Source organism: Pipra filicauda, unplaced genomic scaffold (genome assembly GCF_003945595.2).
Source record: "Pipra filicauda isolate LSUMZ 115617 unplaced genomic scaffold, ASM394559v2 scaffold111_size4109106_pilon, whole genome shotgun sequence".
Classification (NCBI taxonomy): domain Eukaryota; kingdom Metazoa; phylum Chordata; class Aves; order Passeriformes; family Pipridae; genus Pipra; species Pipra filicauda.
In genome coordinates this window covers 655,905-676,829 of record NW_024103563.1, presented here as the reverse complement: position 1 = coordinate 676,829, position 20,925 = coordinate 655,905, and the positions used below count along the sequence as shown (strand labels likewise).

The following is a 20,925-nucleotide window of genomic DNA, read 5'->3' as shown; positions in this document are numbered from 1 at the left end:
GGGTGGTCCTGTGCAGGGCCAAGAGTTGGACTTTGATGATCCTACTGTCTCCCTTCCAACTCCGAATATTCTATGATTATATGTTGCTAAATAATCCCACTCATGAATAGAACATATTGTGGATGCAGAAAATCTAAACTGGTTTACAAACTTATTTAGCAGATTTCGAGAAGGAAAAAAAAATCCATCAGTATCTATAAGACGAAGAAAAAACTTCAACTTGGACTGCTCAAAGAGAGAAAATTACTTTAAAATGTGAAGCTATGTTAGGAAAAGCAGTAATGAAGTGTCTTTCCAAAGATATCTGCTCCTGACCACTATTAGAGACAGGATTCTGTATGAGACAAATAGTTCAGTTGAACCAACTGATGATGTTTCTCATAGTTTTAGAAATATATGAATGTTCTTACACACATTTTTATGACCTTGCGGAGGAACCCGCAAGCATTACAGTCAAGCGGGCAGTACAGCTCACAATGAAATTTTAGAAAAATTAAAGCCTAACTTCTGGCCAAGCAGTTAAACACATGGCTAATTTTAAGGTCATGCATAATTCAAGTTACTTAAAAACCCCCTAAGTATTTAAATCACACATAATGCTCAAATGCTTTATTGCAGTAGGAAATGACACAGAGGATGGTATGGAACTCTCATAACCTTCCTTAGTTTTCAATTTTAGGTTAACCTCCAGCTTATTATAAAGAAGAGTTTTTGAATACAATTGATTCTGTCAGTGTCTTAGAGTCTGGATGTAACTTTAACATACTGACAACACTGTTAATGCTTTTGAAAACTAAACCAAATAATTTCTCCGATATTTTAATAAAGGGAGACCTCATTGAAGTCATTAAATGAGAGTATGAAAGGCATAATTTTGGTTTAATGTGGTTCAAATAATAAAGATGTCAGTGTTAGGCTATCCTTCTGGAAGACAGTATCTCATATCTAGCCTGTAATATGAAGAGAAACAAGTTACTATAGGAAAATGTTCACTTTTGTGTGATACAAAGTAGGCTATTTTGCTTGCTCCACAATAATGCAGCCTTGAATATCAAAATTATTTTTCTTCATATTACAAAAAGGTATGAGTTATGGAGATATAAGAAATTCGTGTACCCAGAAACATACACTTCAGTGTGTTTCTGTACTCATCTCCCAGTGGCATACATTTGCTCTCTCATTCATGATCTTATAAACTGTCCTACACAGAAGTAACTTTGTTACCCCCCTAAGACAATAAAAAGATGTTTAAATACCTCCCTAGAAAAATCAGTTTGATCATACTAAGGTTACTACTTGGCAATTTATTAAACTTCCGTAATCAGGTAAGCCTTTAACAGAGTAACTGAAAAAGACATAGCACACCTTGACAAAACCAATTGGTCCTCAGAATAGAGGCTATGGATTGCTGCACATCCGCACTCTACCTAATACAGCATCTGCTCTTAGACTGCCCCTTTCACAATAACATTGAGAGAGAAGCAGGCAGTCCCTGCTGACAGACCCTGCACCTGTGCAGCTTATGTGAACATGGAATACAAGGGAACAATGGTTGTTTTTACACCACATATTAGTTTGTTGCTGTATGTAGAAGCCAGCTGTGTTCAGCAGCTCCATCTTTCAGTCCTCCTCTTAAGAGACTTCTGCACACTCCCAGTGCAACAAATAAACTCTATGAGCGCTGTTCCGCTTACAGAGCAAGCTCTGCTGGCATAAGAGCTTTTGAGCAGCAGTAAATAGATCCAAACTAGGACTTGTATTACATAAAATTGCATTTAATGATTTTAGAGAAGAAACCACAGGAGTACGAAAAATTTTCAAAGCAACAATAGCCTCTATATTGCAAAAGACATCTGATTGGACTTAAATTGACTGAACCAGATGAAGAGATCCACACAATGCATGAAGACTCCTATTATACTCTTATGTCCTTGCTAATCTCTAACTCCATAATCATGGCCCTTGAACTCAGGGAGTTTGATCAAAGCACATCTTCCGTGCCTCTCCAAGTATGGGTACATCCTGGTAATGTTCACTCGCAACGAAACAGTCCATTCAAAGCTTTCAAAAGAGTTGCTTTCCATTCTAATAAAGAAAAACAAATGCAGTTGTAACTTCAAAGCGACCATCTTATATTTTACACGTTAAACTAAACACTGAAAGAGTGAGGATAGCTAGCTTTGTTTTATAAGAGGTGGCTTAATGGAAAATCTCACCCAATGGGATGACAATTTTCTGTCCCACTAGCTCATTTCTTGCAGTAGTCCAGGATCCCTGTACCTATTTAATATCAGTTATCATTACAGTTTCCAATTTAACGTCAATTGAAAAATCAGACTTCCTGATTTCAACAGCAGTTAGTGTCAGGTACTACATGACACGTAGAAATTTTTTTCAACCTTTCAATAAAATATATGGCACTCACTAATGGCTTTGTTCCAAGTTGTTTCAGTGAAGGACTATCCAAAATAAACGGTTCAAAGAACAGGACTGAGAAAAGCACTTATGGTGATAATGCCTTTATAACCATATGTATAGCTTGAGAACAAACAGGCAACTAATAAAACTGGATAGCATTAAAAAATATAATCCTATAACAATCTGGAATTCACTTCAGATTAAGGGGAAAACTTTCAATTTCTCTCAACCTTTCATAAAAAGGAAACAACTTATAACTACACAAGTATTCTAACAGGAACAACGGCAAAATCTTGGGAAAACATGAAAAATCTTACCCAAAGGACATTTTTTAAGATCTTTTTGAATTTTACAAAGGCTAATACGAGTTCTCATAATGGCACTTCAAAAATAAGAACATCAGAATTATACCAGTGTTATTAATGCATGTGAGAAATTACTGTTTCGAAGCACCTCCCAAAACACAGTCTTCCTCTAATTATCAATAAGGACTTAGAAGTGATATGCACAGCATTTAGGACAGAGTTGTCCCATTCACTACTAACACAGATGTGATTTCACTTTCTTCATAATTTAAGGTTTCTAATGCATGAGAGAGTGGTCAAGGATAAAGCATAATCTTTCTAGAGAGAGACCTCCCATTCCAAAGCTATGAATAATGCAGTAAGAGTCACACCGTCACAAAACTTCAGGTGTCTAGATTCAGTCCAAGTTACCCAAGTTGAATAAATCTATCTGTCAGATATCTCATTTCCCCTAACTCCTAGTACAAGTAATACCTGTGAGAGGTGCAATAACTTCCCTAAAATTACTGGGCTGTATCTTAAAGAGATTGTTCATAACCACCTCACAGATTGAAGACCAACATTTACACTTTGACATCTCAGTAAGTAACCCCACATCAAAACTAAGCAATGTTCAGCTATTTGAGGCTTTGGGGGTTTTTTTGTTTGTTTGTTTGTTTGTTTTTGGTTTTTTTTTTTCATTATTTTTGCTTGTAATTCGAACAGTAAGATTTAAAAGTTTATTCTGTATAACAACATATTCTAGGATAGTATCAACTTTGGAAGTGTGCATCTCGTCATGTAAATATGGAAAACAAATTTTGGTTTTTAACTTTTTAGATAAATCAACAGAATAGGGATACAAATGATCCATTTAATCAATATATGTAGAGGAAATGTACAATGAGACACAACATTCAGTAAGATCCAAAAAAAAAAAGCTATCCACAGGAAATGGAGTTTAAATGTGAGCAAAGACCAACAATCACCTAAAAATGGAGCATAAACCACTTCCACAGCAAATTTATTTTCTTTGTATCCATAATTGCACAGGACAAATCTGACCAAATCAAACAAAACAAATTTTGTCATTAACTTCTAGAAGAGACTGGTATCTGCTTGCTTGAAATTGCAGAACTGCAGAGGTTTTTAATGTGACAAATCATTCAGAGATAATCAGAGAAAATTAAATTAATTCTGTACTGACTCATTCATAAACAGTAAAATTTTATGCTATCACCTTGCATTCAAGATCTCATTCTCTCTTTAGATCTACATTAATGATATGACATTGGCATGAATGTTACAAGAATGGGACTAGCAGGATTCTTATAAACTGATTAGGCACTGTAAGAGACAAGTAATGATCTATGCACCTTTCAGTGATTCAAAATCACCAAAAAAGCAGCAAAACATAGAATTCAAGTGAATTTCAGTCATTTCCTAGAGAAAGGAGATTTCAAAATACTAACAGACCATTTCACAGTGCTTTTTTTTCAGATAACATTTTTAATGCTCGCTGGCCACACATCACATGTTAAAGTTGTGCAAATAATCCTTTAACTGTCTCTGTCCCAAGAGAAAATACCTTTTTCTTGACAATAAAGTTTTAGTTTACCAAAGTAATGAAGAGAATAATACTGTTTTGGTAGGAAGAGCCACCATTGGATGACCATGGTAAGTGAAAGACACAAAGAGCACAAACATCTTTTCTTTCGTTCTTGTTAATCCTCCCCCAAATTGATGGACATAAATATGTGTAACTCTCATCACTAAGAAAGCCTGCAATAGAAGTAGCACCCAACTTCTTTTCACAAAAACAAAATTTGTACCATATGTACCTTTTTGGTAACTCCTCTGTCAAGGCTAAGTTCTTCTGACCTGGTAAAATCTTTTTTTTCCAGAACAACTGAAAAACCATTTTAAGCTGGTGCTAGTGTCTAAACCCCTCTCAAAGTCATTTCCTACCTCTGTTTCATTAAGCTTGGACATGTTTTAATGCATTTCTGATTCCTCTTGGTGGTAAAAATATTACAGGATTCACAGCAGTTGCAGTGAAAAGGACAGTAAAAATCACCTTCAACAGATGACCTTGTGAAAAGAAATTTTCTATAGCATTCTACCATGATTTTTTCAAGTCTTCCCTAAAAGCTGTTTCCCATTCTGGTTGAGATTTGCACTCTTGTAGCTGCTATTGCGTCCTTCAGCTACCATAAACCAGAAAAGTCTCAGAAAACAAGAATTACCAAACCTTCAAAATTATTCTCTTGTTTTCTTCATTTTAATCCCATGAAGTCTGAGAAACACTGTTGCTATTTTACTTCAGAAAGATTAGCTTTCAATTTTCTAGCAGACAAGGGGGTGTGTGGGCGTGTGTGTGTGTGAGGTAGCATATGGTATTGTCAACGCTTTCCTTTCTTCGTTTCCAGCCTGATCTTAAAAGTAACGCCTTGTTCTTTTTGGTTATTTGATTAAGGAGGTCACACCATAAATCACAGAGAGAGGCAGGCAACTTGGTTAACACTGGCCTTTCTTGAGCTCTTTTACTTCCAGTGCAGTACACAAATCATCTTTAAATCAAAAGGCACAACCCGATCTAATGAATGACAAAGTAAGTTGCCAACAATCTTTACATGTGAGGTGTTACATTAATATACCTGTCCATCAAAAGCATGTAAAGTAAATGAAGGACTCTCTTACAAAATGGATACTTACAATTTTCCCCTTTAGGCATTAAATGACAGGACTTACTGTAAATCAGCACAACTCATCAGCACATCATCTAGGTACACTTATGCATGCCTGCTAAAGACTCAGTCCTTATCGACAAATAAATCATCATGAACAGAAATTAGAGCTTTCTTTTCTCTTATTTTACACTGAAATTTTGCAGAGAAAAAGCATGTCACCAAAAAATACAATTTATTTTTTTTTTTACATTATAAAATGGCTTAATTGTGATTATGGTAGACAATCTCTCACTTCAAATTTGTTTGTTTTTTTTTTTTTTTTAAAGACTTCGTGCCTCTGCTAAACATCATATCCAGGTATTAATGCAAACAAAGACAGTTGCCGGGAATGAAGCCTACACATGAGAGCTTTCATGGCATGATTTAAGGTGCTTCCCAACCTTGTGCAAGAAACAGAAAACAACTACTCTGGGGCTGGCATAAGTGAATGAGAAAAGGATTGCATTGTTACTTCAGGTCCTACAGTGGAATAAGAGATGTGGTTCTAACCCTAAGACATGAATGGGATGCTATCAACGAATTTTCTATAGAACATTTAAGTACAAAGCAGACACAATAGGGAATCAAGTCTAACGTAAAGTTGATGTACACCTGATAACTGGGATTGTTAAACACTTTTTTTAACAGCAAAGAACCATGAACAAGCTTGTCCATATAATTCTCTCACAACAATTACATATGAAAAACCAAAGCAGATGTTTCACAGAAAAAGGAAGGATATCTATTTTCACTCATTTTAGCAAAAAAACAGATGAGCTGTGAAAGATGTCTCCTTGTACATGATAATTCTCAATTGCATTAATTAGTCATAAGTATAAAATTCTACTCCTACGCCTTCTGAAAAATGTAACACTATTTATAGTATAATTCAGGAGCTACTTCACCCAGTGCCTAGTGGGAGACTAGCAACATTACTGGGCACTGGAATATTATTCTATATTTTATTTTTTCACATCAGTGCAGAGAAGCACAAGGATTCTAGCATCACAAAACACAAAGAGGGATGATAATGATTAATAGTGCTATACCAAAAAGTGTCAAAATCATAATGAAATGTCAAGTAATGGAGTTTGACACTACTTTAACATTCTTCACCAATAAACACTTCTAATTCTGCAGCCTGAATTAATTACCAAGAATTACTAAGTGATTACTGATCAAGAAACACTAAGGAATTCACAGATCTAAACTCCTGAAACCTGTAAATTTGAGGCCCTTAAGATCCCTTTAAAAATGCTGTCCCATAAGTTAGATGTATGGCACAATACAGTTACTTGTGAAGAGATGTTCAGCAAACTAAATGAGCAAACTTTTGCTAACATTTTTTGTTGACATTTTTAGTGCACACTAGTGTAAGTATGCACAAAAGTCTGAATAACATTCCAAAAGTTACCTCACACCAAAATCTCTTCCTGGGTCCTAGCAGCTACCTGGGCAGCAGCTCTCCAGGGAGAGGTGAATAGCTTCCTTACCCTTCTAAAACAAACCTAATTGTGTTGATGAGGTCTATTAGCCTGGGATGTCCTTTCTGTTAATTATATCAAGTCAGAAAATGATTAAACTACAAAACATTCCGAGTAAAAGAAGGAGGATGATCACAAAAACTAGAACAGCAAGACATAACCACTATTTTTTTTTTTTTTTTTTTTGAGCAGTGCATGCATGTCTATTCATGCATTCTGACTAAAATGATAAAGGTAAAATCTATGCCAACAACCAACCTAAAAATTTTACAAACTATACTGGTCAAAGCTGTAGAAAAAGAAAGTGAGAAAAAATCTGCTCTGAAAAGGGATCCTATAAGTCTTCAGTATTTTATTAGAGGAAGAAAGAGTAATTAAGGAGTAATTGTATTCTGTTCTTACTGAGACAAAGCACAAAAACATCTAGTTGGTGCACCATGGGGCAACTCAAGTCTGCTGCTCATCTGAGACATAGTCCCATGTAGTACTGAAATTCTGAGTTGTAATCACTCACACACACTCCTTCCTCATGATTTTTTCATCATTTCATATATTTTAGCTTTATTCTATATCCTTGACATGAAAAATATTTTTCCACACATTTCTTTTCTTAGAAGTCCTATTCTTAAAAATATATCCTATTTCCTTAAAGATATATCCCGTTTGAATGTAGTTTCTCAGGCATTCCTGAAGATTTAACTTAACAGAGGCAATACTGGATTCTCAGCTCTGTAGAATATCTTCTACTGAGACTTTGTGTGATTATCTCAAATGCCAGTGTCCACGTAGAGATTTTATAGAAATATATGCCTTGTTCAGATATTGACTTATATGGCTTACCCTTAAACTAGATTTCACTTGAATTATACAAACTCACTGTTAGAGTCCTTGCTTAAGAAAAATCAAATTCATGTTCACCAACCTTTTTATCCCTATAAGAGACAGATACGTGTGTGCTGGGGTGACATAACCAAAAAAGTCCCAGCCTCCCAAACCTCACACCACAGCCCAAAAGGCTCCCCATAGGTAAGTTTCTCACATTTTAAGAGGGAGAATACTAGACAGCATAAACATTGAAGCACTTTACCTGTAAGTCATCAAATCAAATCTAGTTCAAACCCACAGTGAGTCAAAGCTCTTACTGTGTAACAGCCACAAGTTTTCAGTTAGCCCAGAACTCCTTAAAATGCAGTAATGTAAACAATAATTTTATTATGATATTGATATAATAATATGACTTATGCTTAGACACTAAGACCAGAAATTTAACAGTATGCTGGGCTACTATGCCAAGCATGCAAACAGAAATTGCCTAGAACTGTATTACCCCTCAGTGCTGTGGAGGCTGCACCTGAAAATAAAACACACTGTTTAGGGTGCCCCAGTATGAGAAGTGGATGCAAACTGGAGAGATTTCAGGCCACTGTGATAGTGGATCAAACAAAAAAGAAGGAGAGGCTAAAGAAAATAGTTTGTTTAGTCTGCAAAAGGGAAGGCAAAGAGGGGATCTATTTGCTCTCTCCCACTATCAAACAGGATAGAAGCCAGAGGAAGCAGCCAGAGCCTTCCTAGATGGACACAGAGAAAAGCAAAGAGCAACAGTTCATGTTGCAATGAGAGAAAGTCCTACTGGACACAAGAAAAAAAAATCCTTCACAGGACTGCTTAGACCAAGGAGGCTGCATTGTTTCCATCCCTGGCAAATTTCAAAACACAGCAAGAAAATGCCCTGAACAACCGAATCTAACTTTGAAGTGAATGCTACTTTGAGCCAGGAGGTAGCACTGGTTCTTCACTCCTAAATTACCCATCATTTTAACTTACCTGCTTATGTTCTTAAAAAAAAAAAAAAAAAAAAAAGAACAACATCAAATTATGTTAGAATTTATGATATAATGTATCATGTATCAAAGATGTGAGAGCTAATAAATTGACTTATGCATGTATTTGTTATGCTCTGCAACTGGTCTTACAGGACAACGTTCTTTTTATTTTTTTATCTCTCTAGAGATAAAACTTTTCTTTTTATCTACTTTTATCTCATTTTTTTTCAACTGAACACAGCAATTGGGCAAACACAGCACATTTAAGCCCAAACTTAAAGTGTTCAGTGCATTCAGCGCTATTCACAGTCAGAACTGAAATTCAACTGACTACCTGTATCAACAATTCTCTGGGCTACATGGTCACTGCTAGTCTTTTGGTGTTTCTAGTACTTCTCAGGACAAATTTTATGTATTCCTTATCAGATCAGCCTCCCTGACTCATTAAGCTCCCTATTAGGGACTTCACGTATATAGAAGGTGTCAATAATTCACAAATAATGAAAAAAAAATTGTCAAGACTAATAAAAAAGGAAAAATAAAGCTGAAATGGAATTAAGAAAAAACTTCATGTTCTGCAGACATGTTTTATTACTGATTCTCAGAATTATCAAAGACACAACTTTGTCTTTGCCACACTTTTAGGGTTCTTTCTACGCAGACAGACAAGCACGCAACATGCAGCTTCCCGATTTCCTACAGGTTAAGTACAATTGCACACAGCAGTTAATTGAAGCCCTACTGTTTAAGAACCAGCTTTTTCTCTCCCTCTCAATCTGCCTACATGATTCAGCAGAAAACCAGATTTTTGCAATAAATATATGTGAAAAAAGTTCTCTGCTTGGATACTTCTTAAATTTTGCTGACTAAGCAGAATGGTCCACCAATTTGTAGGTCAAATCAAGAAAAAGAGACATACATTACTGACGGTGATCTGACAAATGAAGACAAAATAGCACTAGATAAGATGTTCTAAGCTACTGGTGGTTCATCAGTTCCTTTTTCTCTACCCTTATCACCCCAATGGTTCTGAACCTGAGGGAGAAAAGAGAGCAAACATCTTTGTCCCCTAAGAACTGAATTCCATTTCCATAAATTGAAGATGCAACAAAATGAATTCTGCAAAATTCCAGAAAATTATCTCAGCTTTCTTATTCGCACTGGCTAAATGAGGATCCTTTGCACAGCAAGTTCTACAGGTTGAACATGCCTCTGGTTGAAGTGATCTCGAAAGGTGGATCTAGGGACAATCCAAAAATCCTCCTCTGTATACCACCCTTCCGTTTAGAACCTATCACCCTGCTCTTCAAAGCAGAACGATAAACACAGTTCAGCTAAAAAACCAGAATGAATTCTTCTGCTTCTTTAGATCACCCTTAATTACTTCCACTTCTTATTTTTTTAGCCTATTAACCTGAGCTCCACCACAATCACACCAACCAGACTGAAGCAAGTTTACATAAGTTTATTTTTATTCCTTCTCATCACCATACTAGTAGCACAATAGCTCCACTTGTTCTTTCTAAAGCCAGAATAATACAGCATCCTATTTATCAAGTAGCATTGTTTGGTGAAACCCTCATTTTTAAGCTGCAACACAAATATCACACTGTGAGAAAGTCTGTTTTTATAAAATCCTGTGTTAATAATCGGCGAATTCTGATAAATACCACAGCCTGCAAACTCTATTACTCTTCTGGTAAATCACCAGAGCTCCCTTTGAGAAAAACAATATCATCTGTAAGTCAAATTGGGAAGTTTAAGATAAATGTCTTCCATTATTACCAGAAAACGTTGAAATACGTTAAGTACATTTCAAACATACTGAATAATTCATGAACAACAGTTCGGAAAAAAAAACACCTCACCAACCAAATGCAAAAAGATATATTTTCAGTCTATATTCTGAAGTCAACAAAGAATATTAAGAAATAGTTTATTAGGTCTATTTTAGTAGCCATATAGAGCAACGTAATGAAAAAATACTCAGAATTGAATACCCCAGACAAACCAAATAAATGTACAAGTGAGATTAAGTTGATTTACTATTAACCAGTAGCCCTTTTTCTCCTTATAATTTAACTGTAATATGCGGTTAAAAGTCAGTGAGACTGTTTTTTATTTGATTTTCTGATTATGACCATATACAATCATTTTATTGTCTTCTAATAAAGATACAAGGGAATATAAAGAGTTCATCTAGTTAAACTATCAAGGGAGACAAAATATGAAAGGAGATTACTTGAGCAATATTTTTTGGAAAGAATTTGCCAATGAAAGTAGAAATCTGCAAGCCAGCTCTCTGCTAGGACACTACTCAGGTTTTTGTGTATAGTCTTCTAAGACACTTTTTTTATCAATGATATCCCACATGGCACTTTTTACTACCACTCAGCATGAAAGCATTACAGCTCTTCAGTCACCTGCCTCCTCCCTGAATGATGAAGAAGCATTTGTACAGACCCCTGCCTACCTCACCAAACACCCAGCTTAAATACAGGGTAATCAGCAGGTCATTTCGGAAAACTTTGCCATGGAATCCATTCCCTTCTCGTTGCACTGGGATATTGAAGAAATCTCATGAGGAGTCAAAAGGTATTACAGTTGAACATCAGTACAAATGTCAAAGCTTGAAAACAGTAGCAGCCTTCACCCAAAAAACTAGAAATGGGCATCAAACAAGCTTCTGGATCAAGAATTGATAAAACATGGACAAAACATTAAAAGATGTGCAGACTGCATGGATTCCATAGAAAGAAGGGAACAATATTTCAAAAGATGAAGAAAGATGTAGGAAATCAAAGGAGCAGAAGACCAACCCAAAGTGGAGCATTAAAAATCTGGATGGAAGAAAGAGGTTTGACCCCATGACTAAAACCTACCACTTCATGTAAAATACATATTGTGAAAAAAGGCATTTATCTAAATTCTCTGAAACACATGGATGGATAAATGGCCACTTCTAGTAGCTCTTTAGGACCAGCATCCTTCCCACCTACGCTGGCAAAAATAACAGAGATAACAGAGGACATACAAGATAATGATTAGCTACTCAAACACAGAAGATCAATAATACTTCATTCTATTTAATTCACTTCTCCCAAACATGGGAAACAGCTATGGAAAAGGACAGTTTTGCTGTCCAAAAACTGGAGGGGGTAACAGAAATACCTTTTCAATTTCAGAGCTAAAGCTTCACATAGACAAACTGGGTATGCCTGCTGATCTGCTGCTTGTCAACACAGTGGATTGCATGAGTGGAGATTGGTGGCCACCTTGGCCACAGCAACCACGACGTGACTGAGTTTAAAATCTCTTTTGACAGGAGAAAAAGTGCCAGCAAAACCTCACCTCTAGACGTGAATATACCATGAGTGAATGAAACAATATTAATTGAGGACGAAAACCTCATAACACTCTTGCCTTAAAGAACTTCACCAGAACGTAAAGAAAAACTGTATTCTGCCATTAAAATACAGATGATTCTTCATTGTGATGTTGCTACACCAGTGTTTATGCACAGACTTTTCTGTGAATCATGCTCAGGTATGGCAAAGAAACTGGACAAGGCACTAAACTATAACTAAGGGGAAGGGAAAAAAAAAGTAAAAAACCCCATTATCCTCCTATCAATCTTTAGTGAACTACACAGACAGATGAAACATCCTAAAAAGTAAAAGTATTCCCCAATCTAAAAATTAATTATTGAAAGAAATAACACTACCAGTTGATTCATTAAACACCGTGGTGCAGAGCTGAGGATAATGCATTTATGAGACAACTACAATAAAAATGTGTCACACACATGCCTTTAGCAACACACTGAAGCTGTTAAGTCATACAAATTAAACTGCTGGTCTTCAGAAGCAAAACAAGCTTTTCAGTATATGCGTATTTGATTTTAAGCAACATTACTTTCCTCTATGCTTTTTTAAACACACATACACAATAGTATTCCATTAGATGATACTGACAGCAGTCACCTTCATGCCAGCTCAAACTTAAGTACTTCTTTGAGGATTCATCTAGTATCACTAACATTGGGCCATGTCAAGCAACAATGAATTTCAATATTTTTAGTCAGCTTTCCTTCTATGACCTTTTTTATCATAAAGTGTTAGCCATTCTTGAGTGCAAGGTAACTACCAAGGAGACACTGAATGAGAGACAGCATGTGCATTTGTGTGTGAATACGTGCATGTTTCTGTGTATCTCTAAATACATGTATTACTGTAAATATATATATTTCTATGTGTGCACGTTTATATGAAAAACACAAACTAAATTAAAAAAAATAGAATTTTGAGCAATCTAAACTATACAAAAATCACACCGGCTCTTTACTGACCTCATCATATCCTTTATTCCTAGCACTTATAAAACCACATGGATTTTCCTTTGCTTACCATCACAGACTGAAATATGACTTAATGACTTAAACATTCTAAGATCACCAAAAGGCTTCTGTCCCCTGTAGCAAACTGAAAAGAAACAGCTGCACAACCAGCAAAGCCTACCCCTCCCTGAATATGCCTACTGCAAAAGGATCTTCAATTGTCAGCCACCTTTAGATCTTTACTAAACTTAAAACTTGTTAAAAAAATGAAGTGAAAAAAAAAGGTGAAATTGAGACCTACATTTTGTCCTTCAGATAGATCAAAAATTAAAGTTCTCCAAGATTTTGGCGTAAGGCCAGATCAGAATTGCCTGATTATAGTAGAGGGCCTGTCAGGAAAATGAGCGCACATCTCACGAAGTCACCTGTCTACAAGTGACACTCAAGTGACACTCCTGTTGAAGACAAGCATACACAGTGCATTACTACTACAGGAGGGTAAGTCTTGGCACTGTGTCTCAAGGGACACTTTGAGTAAATTTATTATTTCAGGTTTGCTCATTTTTGCAGTGTTATTTTTATGAGCAGAGTCTCAGTGAGACCAGGAATACACTACTCAATGCTTCTGTCATATTTTTTTATCTGTGCCAAACACCACAATAGGAAAATATTTTGTAGTAGACTTAAACTCATATGCAGAATCACCTCCACAAGCGCCAAGGAATATTAAAGATCCTATCTGACTGGCAGCTTTTCATCAAGGGCCTGGTGTAAAGAGGAATTGGAGCCTAATCCTCGTTGTGTGTTATAGGATATTGCCATTTTAACACTTCATGTCTGTCTTATGGAACTGATTCAGAGAGTAATTACTGCCAAGATAAGCCTTTTCTCGAATACAAGCAATTAATTCTCCTGTAAAAAAAGGGGGAAGAAGGCTGATACTTTAATAATCTTTAAGTATACCTAATCTATTTCTTTTCTACTCCTAACGTTTCCTAAATATGAGGAAGTAGGAGGATTTGAAAGTACTTACAAATGCTGGTTCTTATGTAAATCATCCAAAGGTCTATAACATCTTCTCATAAAATTGCCAACATGTAATAACACTACAAACCAGCAGAATGTAGAAAAAATGGCTAATCAGTGTAACAATTAATTTAGGTTACTTTTTTTAAAAACATAAGGACTATTATTCCTTCTGAATGGGAATTATGTGATTGCCTTAACGTTTCAAAGACAACTTTTTTCAAATTTTGAAAATAGCCTGGACTAATGAAAATTTCTCTTTTTCCCAACAATTAAAAAAAATTATTTTACCACAAGTTCATTAAAAAAAAAATTCATTCTTTGCCTGTCAAAACAAGTTGTGATGTTAAGACTAAAATTGAAGAGATCTGTATCAGCATAACTACATAAGGTGATTTTTACACTTAACCTAAGTGTCTTTCATAAACAGTTCATCAGCAGGATTCAAATGCATCTAAGGCTTTCTGTTACACTTCAAAGCTGAATAACAAGTACTCATCTTCATAATACTTCAAAACATCAGCAATTGGCTAATTGCCCATTATTGAAATTGATCTACAGAAACAGCTAAGCTTGCCATCATTCTTGCTCTCCAGGAATACATTATATTTAGGAAACAGCAACAAACAAACAAAGAAACAAACATAACTCCCCCCCGACCCCTAATAAACAAAAAAACCCCACTTCCCTCCCAAAAACAACCACACACACACACCTCCTCCCCCAAAATTACAGTACAAGTCCCCCAACCCCTCAAATCATTTAACATAACATTTTGGGCAAGGAAGTAGAGCTTGTTTATGATTTGAAAAGATAAAAGACCAAAAAAAAAAGAAAAAAAGGGCAGCTATGTCTTATGGAATATCCAGTCCTAAAGGATTAGCTTCTACAGCTTGACGAAAAGCCCACTTAGCTAGCACTGTACCTACCTATTCCATTAATGTAAAAAGTCTAAATACTTGATAAAGAGCCACCTCCACAGCAGAAAAGTATCTCCAACAGCTAGGCCATAAGGGGGATTAATTTCCTGACCTAACTTTGCCTCCAGTTCTACTCAGAATCCACTCAAACTGCCTCACTACATTTTTTATTTCTGTGGCACATGACACATGACTCAAGTTACACAGGGAATCAAGGTTGAAAGGATAATGCTGTTAACACTCATTTTTCAGTGTGAATGTCGCTGTACCAATGACAGCAATAGAATAAATGTTACTGTAAACAGCAGTCAGTTATTTTTGCCAATATACCATGAAAATATTTTCTGCTTAAAGTCATTCTAAGTGCTCACACTGCAGTGGAAAAAGATCGATTTGGGAAAACGTACGTAAAGATGCAGTTACAGGTAGAGCTGGGCATGACACAGTCAAAGTTTCAAACATCTTTGTGCCCAATGAAAACTAAGACATTCATTTATTTTAGCTAATTTGGGGGGGTGAAGAAGGGAGAAAGAAAAGAGAAAAATGAAAAAAAAAAAAAAAAGAGCACATAAATTACTCCATTACCAAACCCTGCAGAACGGATACAATTAATTTCTTTGATTTACTAGATAAGATAATATTTTCACAAATGAGTAAAGCTTTGAGACAAAGCTATGTTTCGAACCCAAATTTTCAGTTTCTGCTGAGGTTTACCTTTACAGGGAGCCTTAAAGCAGGTGTTAGTACCTGACATCTTGGAAGACAAACTCTCCTTCAATTTCTGAAGCAGGTATTTTTCAGGAGATAATGGGAGCTTAGAGGAGTTAATCTCACTTCCCTGTCTACCCCTATTTATTTCTCCAAAGACAAACAGACACCCTTCTGATGACCAAGGGAGTCAATTCAAAATAATCACTAAAAAGAAAACAAACAAAAAATTCGCAAGAAACTACTTTTATGTGTTCTTTTTTGTTTGCTCAGAGGTAGGTGATCGCTCCTTGCATTTTATCCTTTCCACCTCGGTATTGTAGTTGAGCATCTAAACCCTTATTTTCATTCCTGAAGTATTAATCTTTTTCTCCCTTAAAAAGCTAGGTAACAATTACAAGAGAGAACAGTTTCAGGTCTTTTGAACCTTCATCAGCTTACAGCAAGTCAGCTCACACTTCCCCTTGACATTTTCCATCCTCAGCTCCGTGCAAGGTCTCCTTCATAATGCACTCAAATGAGGCAGAAATAGTTCTTTACACTATTTGAAAGTTAAAAAAATATCCAAGGGGAGAGGGGAAGGTAACTAGGAAACGCCAGAAAAATGAGAGAAAAGAAAGAAGTGAAAGCTCCTGGAGAGTCAAAATTTACCTGAAATTCACTTTAGTTTAGTTGAAGAGTTCTGCAGTAAAGCCAATTAACCAAGGGGTTTACATCTACATGCAAGCATTCAACTTAATGGAAAATAACAAGCAAAGTACAGATTTCCATGTACTTCTCAAGAAGTACAAAACTGACTCCCACTCAAATCAATTTTTATGTGCTATCTCTGAATTAGCATCATGATGCCACAATTTCAAGATAGGTAGGTTGTATTTACAAATCTTACATTTCCATAATCAGAATGACAGTGGAACATGGCTTGCCCTAAGATACAAGAATAAAAATGGTAGTTATCCATCAAGTGCTAAGCCTGTAATAAATTGCAGACATGGAAACATGTACAGTTTCATTAGCCAAAAATTACTGCTCTTAACTTTTGTAAACATTCACTTTCTGAATATTTACAGTCTTACAAACACATAAGTAACTATAGCATTTGCAGAATATTAAAGTATGCTTTGTATCATTTTTGGCCAATTTTATGTAAGCAAAGAAAACATTATCAGAATTTTCTAGCAATCATTTTAAATTTAATTCATTTCTAACAGCTCTGAAAAGAGAGCTTGCTTTTCCTGAACAGTCCACTGCATGCAGCTCCTAAGAACACCTCACACAATCAAGAGCAAACTTCATGAAGTGCCATTGTGGCCGGGCCCAGGGCACTTCCAGGAAAAGAGCACTGGATGTGTAGTGCAAGTGGTGGTGTCCAGAAGGACCAAAGTCCTGCTTCTCCTCAGAGGACTTCAGATTGCATCATCAGCTTCATACAGGCTCATCAGAAGCAACAGAGAAACAACAGGGGCTTGCTGCAACCATATTGAGCCTTTTTTAAATGCTCAAGATCAAAAATGTCATTGGAAATTGCTGTTTCATAGCCACCTAACCTTAGACAGCGCCCATGCCTAAGCTGAGTGGGTACTTCCCCAGCTGAATTGCTGAGGTCCTTCAAAAAGTAGACTTTAGTTCACTGATCCCGACAATGTGATAAAAATCCCATTGTTTTTTGGAAGATTGTCATAATGTTCAGTTCTGGTACAACTTCTAAGTGAGCTCTTTTATTAGACTGCCACTAATTCTGGCTGCTCTAGAAATCCTGGCATGTCTTACAACACTGCACCCTTAAACAAAACCCCCACCTTTCTACAGATAAATTTTACTGCAGGAGAAGATGTAGTAGAGATTAAAAAAAAAAAATCATTTATGACTGTACTTAGATATCTCAGACAAAAAAATAAAAATTCTTTTTTTCCAATCCTGTGGGCACCCACTACTTTTTTTTCTAAACTAAAAGTAGTTTCAGTCATATTCATCTTCCAGTCTCTCTTTATTTAGTACAATAGGAATAAATCAGATAATATATTGAGTCCTTTCAAAACTTAATTTCAAATGACTAAATGTGGTCTCAGGAATCTCACCTGCACTCCTTTTACAAGTCCTAGAGTGTCAAAACTAAAGTCAATTAATCATGCATTAAATCCATGACACTTACTTTCAATCATACAGAAATCCTTATTTCACAGCCCTAGGAAGTTATAGGGTTTTTTTGTCTATTATGACAGTTCCCTGTGAGACTGACATATATACAGATGAACTTTGACAACAGTTAACAGCAAATGAGCTACAGCTCCCTGTATCAACACAGGGTAATTTCACATTGACAAAATTGCCGACCAGTTAAATAGCATATGTTCTGAACTTGACTGATATAAAATTAATGCTCCAGGACTGTGCAGAAGCTTGATGTACCCTGTGTCCCATTTTGTCATTTAATTTTAGATAATAATTACATACTATATCATTTCTTAATGTAGCCAAATATGAAACAAAGAATATTGATGACCTGTATTTATTTTGCAGATGTTACTATAGCAAAGAAATCTTTCATCCTTGAGCAGCATTACATTTTTTGCATGCAACTTGAAACTTAGCTATTTATAAGCTATTTGGCATAAAAGTATACTGGTGTTTTTAGCGAACATATAAAAGATGCAATAATAGATAGACCTGAATTAATTCTGTTCCAGTTCTGAGCTAGCCATAAGGCATGAGATAGAAAAGCACAAAAAGGCCCTGAGGTAGATCGGCTAATTAAGATCTAATTAAGGAAACAATCCCATATCCCAAAGGGTGCTAAGAAAAAATCTTAGGTGCCTGCACACCTGCAGCTTTCATAGAAGGAATGCATGTGTTGAATGCCTTCCTGAATGTGGTGACCCTACATGCTTTCTCTGCAGAGTGTTTCAGTTCTCTGTGAACAAGGAGGTAAAAAATTGCTCTTCCTTTATTTAAAAATATTGAAGACATCTATGTTCCACCAAAAAAGAAATTTTAAAATTCTGTTAATACAGCCTAATAGAATAATAAAATGCATTTTCATGTGTTTGATTTTTTTAATTTCTATATCAGGTATTTTACTTCCTTCAGTCACTGGAAAGTATTCTGTCTATCCTTAAAATGGTAGTAGTCAAGAATTAGTAGCCCATATGCTATGGAAAGGTTCAGCAAATGTAAGAATATTTATTATTTTATGTAAAGACATCCATTATGGATAAAAAAAAAGGCATTTCATTTTCTACTGAACAATCTTGTGCATGTGAAAAGCAGCTCAAGGGAGAAGTACTGACAATTTATCAGGCATGTGCATGGCCCTTCAAGATTTCTGGCATATGCATACAGTGCTGTGCTACTTAATCTGCCTCTGATCAAGACAACTGTCAACACAATCTTTTCAAAGAAACTTCTACTAGCAGTGAATCTAGATAGCCACTTCAGAGGCTGACAAGTCCCTAGAAATGTACAGTCAGTGTTATCAGTGTTTATCCATATGATTAGCATAGCCTTAGGCTAGCTACTCTGTAGAGGGTGTGAAATTGTATTTCTTTAATTTCTGCTCTTGGAGTGACATTATCAGGTAAACGAACTCAAAATCACCCACAAAAAAAAAACCCTCAAAATCACCCACAAAAAAAAAAAAAAAAAAGATTGCTTCTTCTGCTTACCAGCTCCTCACGAAGCTGGGCTATGAGTTCATCTCTCTCCTTCAGCTGCAGCTTCAGCACCGAGCATTCATCTTTTATTCCATCCTACAAAAACATCAAAAGAGATATTATAATAGGCTTAACACTTTTACTTTGCTCTTGACAAGAAAAGGCTGTTTCACACAGTGTGAGATAATTACATTCAAATAATGAAACTCAATTCTCCTTTGTCATGTGTGGTATTTTCAATAACATTTTCTAAGCTGCTTCATAAACAAATTAATGCATCCAAAGACATTACACAAAAATGTGAATAGCTCCCTGCACAGAAGTCCATTTCTTTGTTTTCTGGATTTTTAAGCCTTTTTACTGAAGATCCTATCAGGTCATTCCTTTTCATTTAAGGAATAGCTATGAAATGTTATAATTTTAATCATACAAAACAACATTAGAGAAATATCAATTTAGAAGCATTATTGCAGAGCTCTTGATCTTGGAGAGATGAAAAAGAAAGCACAACAGACATCCAGAGGAAAAGCAAAGCATGCATACACATCTTTTGTCCCACACCAGCCAAAACAGCAGCAATTCTGGTATTAACTACGGGAGAAAAGAAAATAGTTACCACTTAGCAGCATAACCATTGACTAGAATTCAATTTGACTTGCATGAAAATGAATCTAATAGCTAAAACTGTAGCAAAACCCAGGTCCATGAGACAGTCTGCAAGCTGTCCACAGGCAATTTAATGGGTTCATGTAAATCTGAACACCTTAACTGAAGAAGAAATATTGATCACGTAGCTTTGTGTTGTTCTGATAAACACCCAAGAGGAGAAACTCAAATTAAATGACTGCACTGTTGAGTAATAAAGACATAAGAAACTAACCAGCCAATTAGCTGGTCATATAAATGTAACTTAAGATCTCTATCTTTATATCCTTCTACCATGGAAATATATTTAGTTTGGAAAACTGAATGGTTTGGAGTATCAATATTTTAAAAACCCCACACATAAAAGCCATACAACAAGAAAACTTATGGAAATCTGCTGGTATTTGCACAACACTTTGTTTAAAAATAAAAAAATTGGACCTCTAGTTATCAGCTAATAACAAGTGTAAGAGTGAAAAAATTAAGACCATGTAGAGTTCAGGGACTCGAAAGGGTATAACAAGCGTGATAAACTTGAACTCTGTCAGTACTGATGTGGTTTTGATTACTTATCCTCCTGCAAAATGAGCTTATATCAATATTTTATCAAGGCTATCGGTCTAATGAGAACACAGATGCTACGAAAACATCAGTCCAAATAATTCAATCTACGCTCCTGTACACACTGTAGCTTTGAGGCCATTTTGCTGAGTTTAATAAATGATATGTAGTACATATTACATAGAGTATTACATGTTATAATGTTATTCTCATTATTTTTATGAATGCTGTTCTTTATTATGAAAAAAGGATAAGAATTCTGCTCTCCATTGCAGTAACCACGTTTATAACAGGCTTGTCCAAGACTCTGGAAATATTTGATAAAAAAAGAAGTCAATTAA

At 35.7% G+C, this 20,925-nt stretch overlaps 1 protein-coding gene across 1 annotated transcript in view; it reads right to left on the bottom strand.

The window, feature by feature from the left end:
- The window catches only part of CCSER1 (coiled-coil serine rich protein 1), a 637,592-nt gene that overhangs the window by 264,874 nt on the left and 351,793 nt on the right, over positions 1–20,925 (bottom strand). The window contains exon 8 of the mRNA XM_027731767.2: positions 19,391–19,474. Coding sequence (XP_027587568.2) covers positions 19,391–19,474 — 84 coding nt within the window. The remainder of the gene's footprint in view (positions 1–19,390; positions 19,475–20,925) is intronic.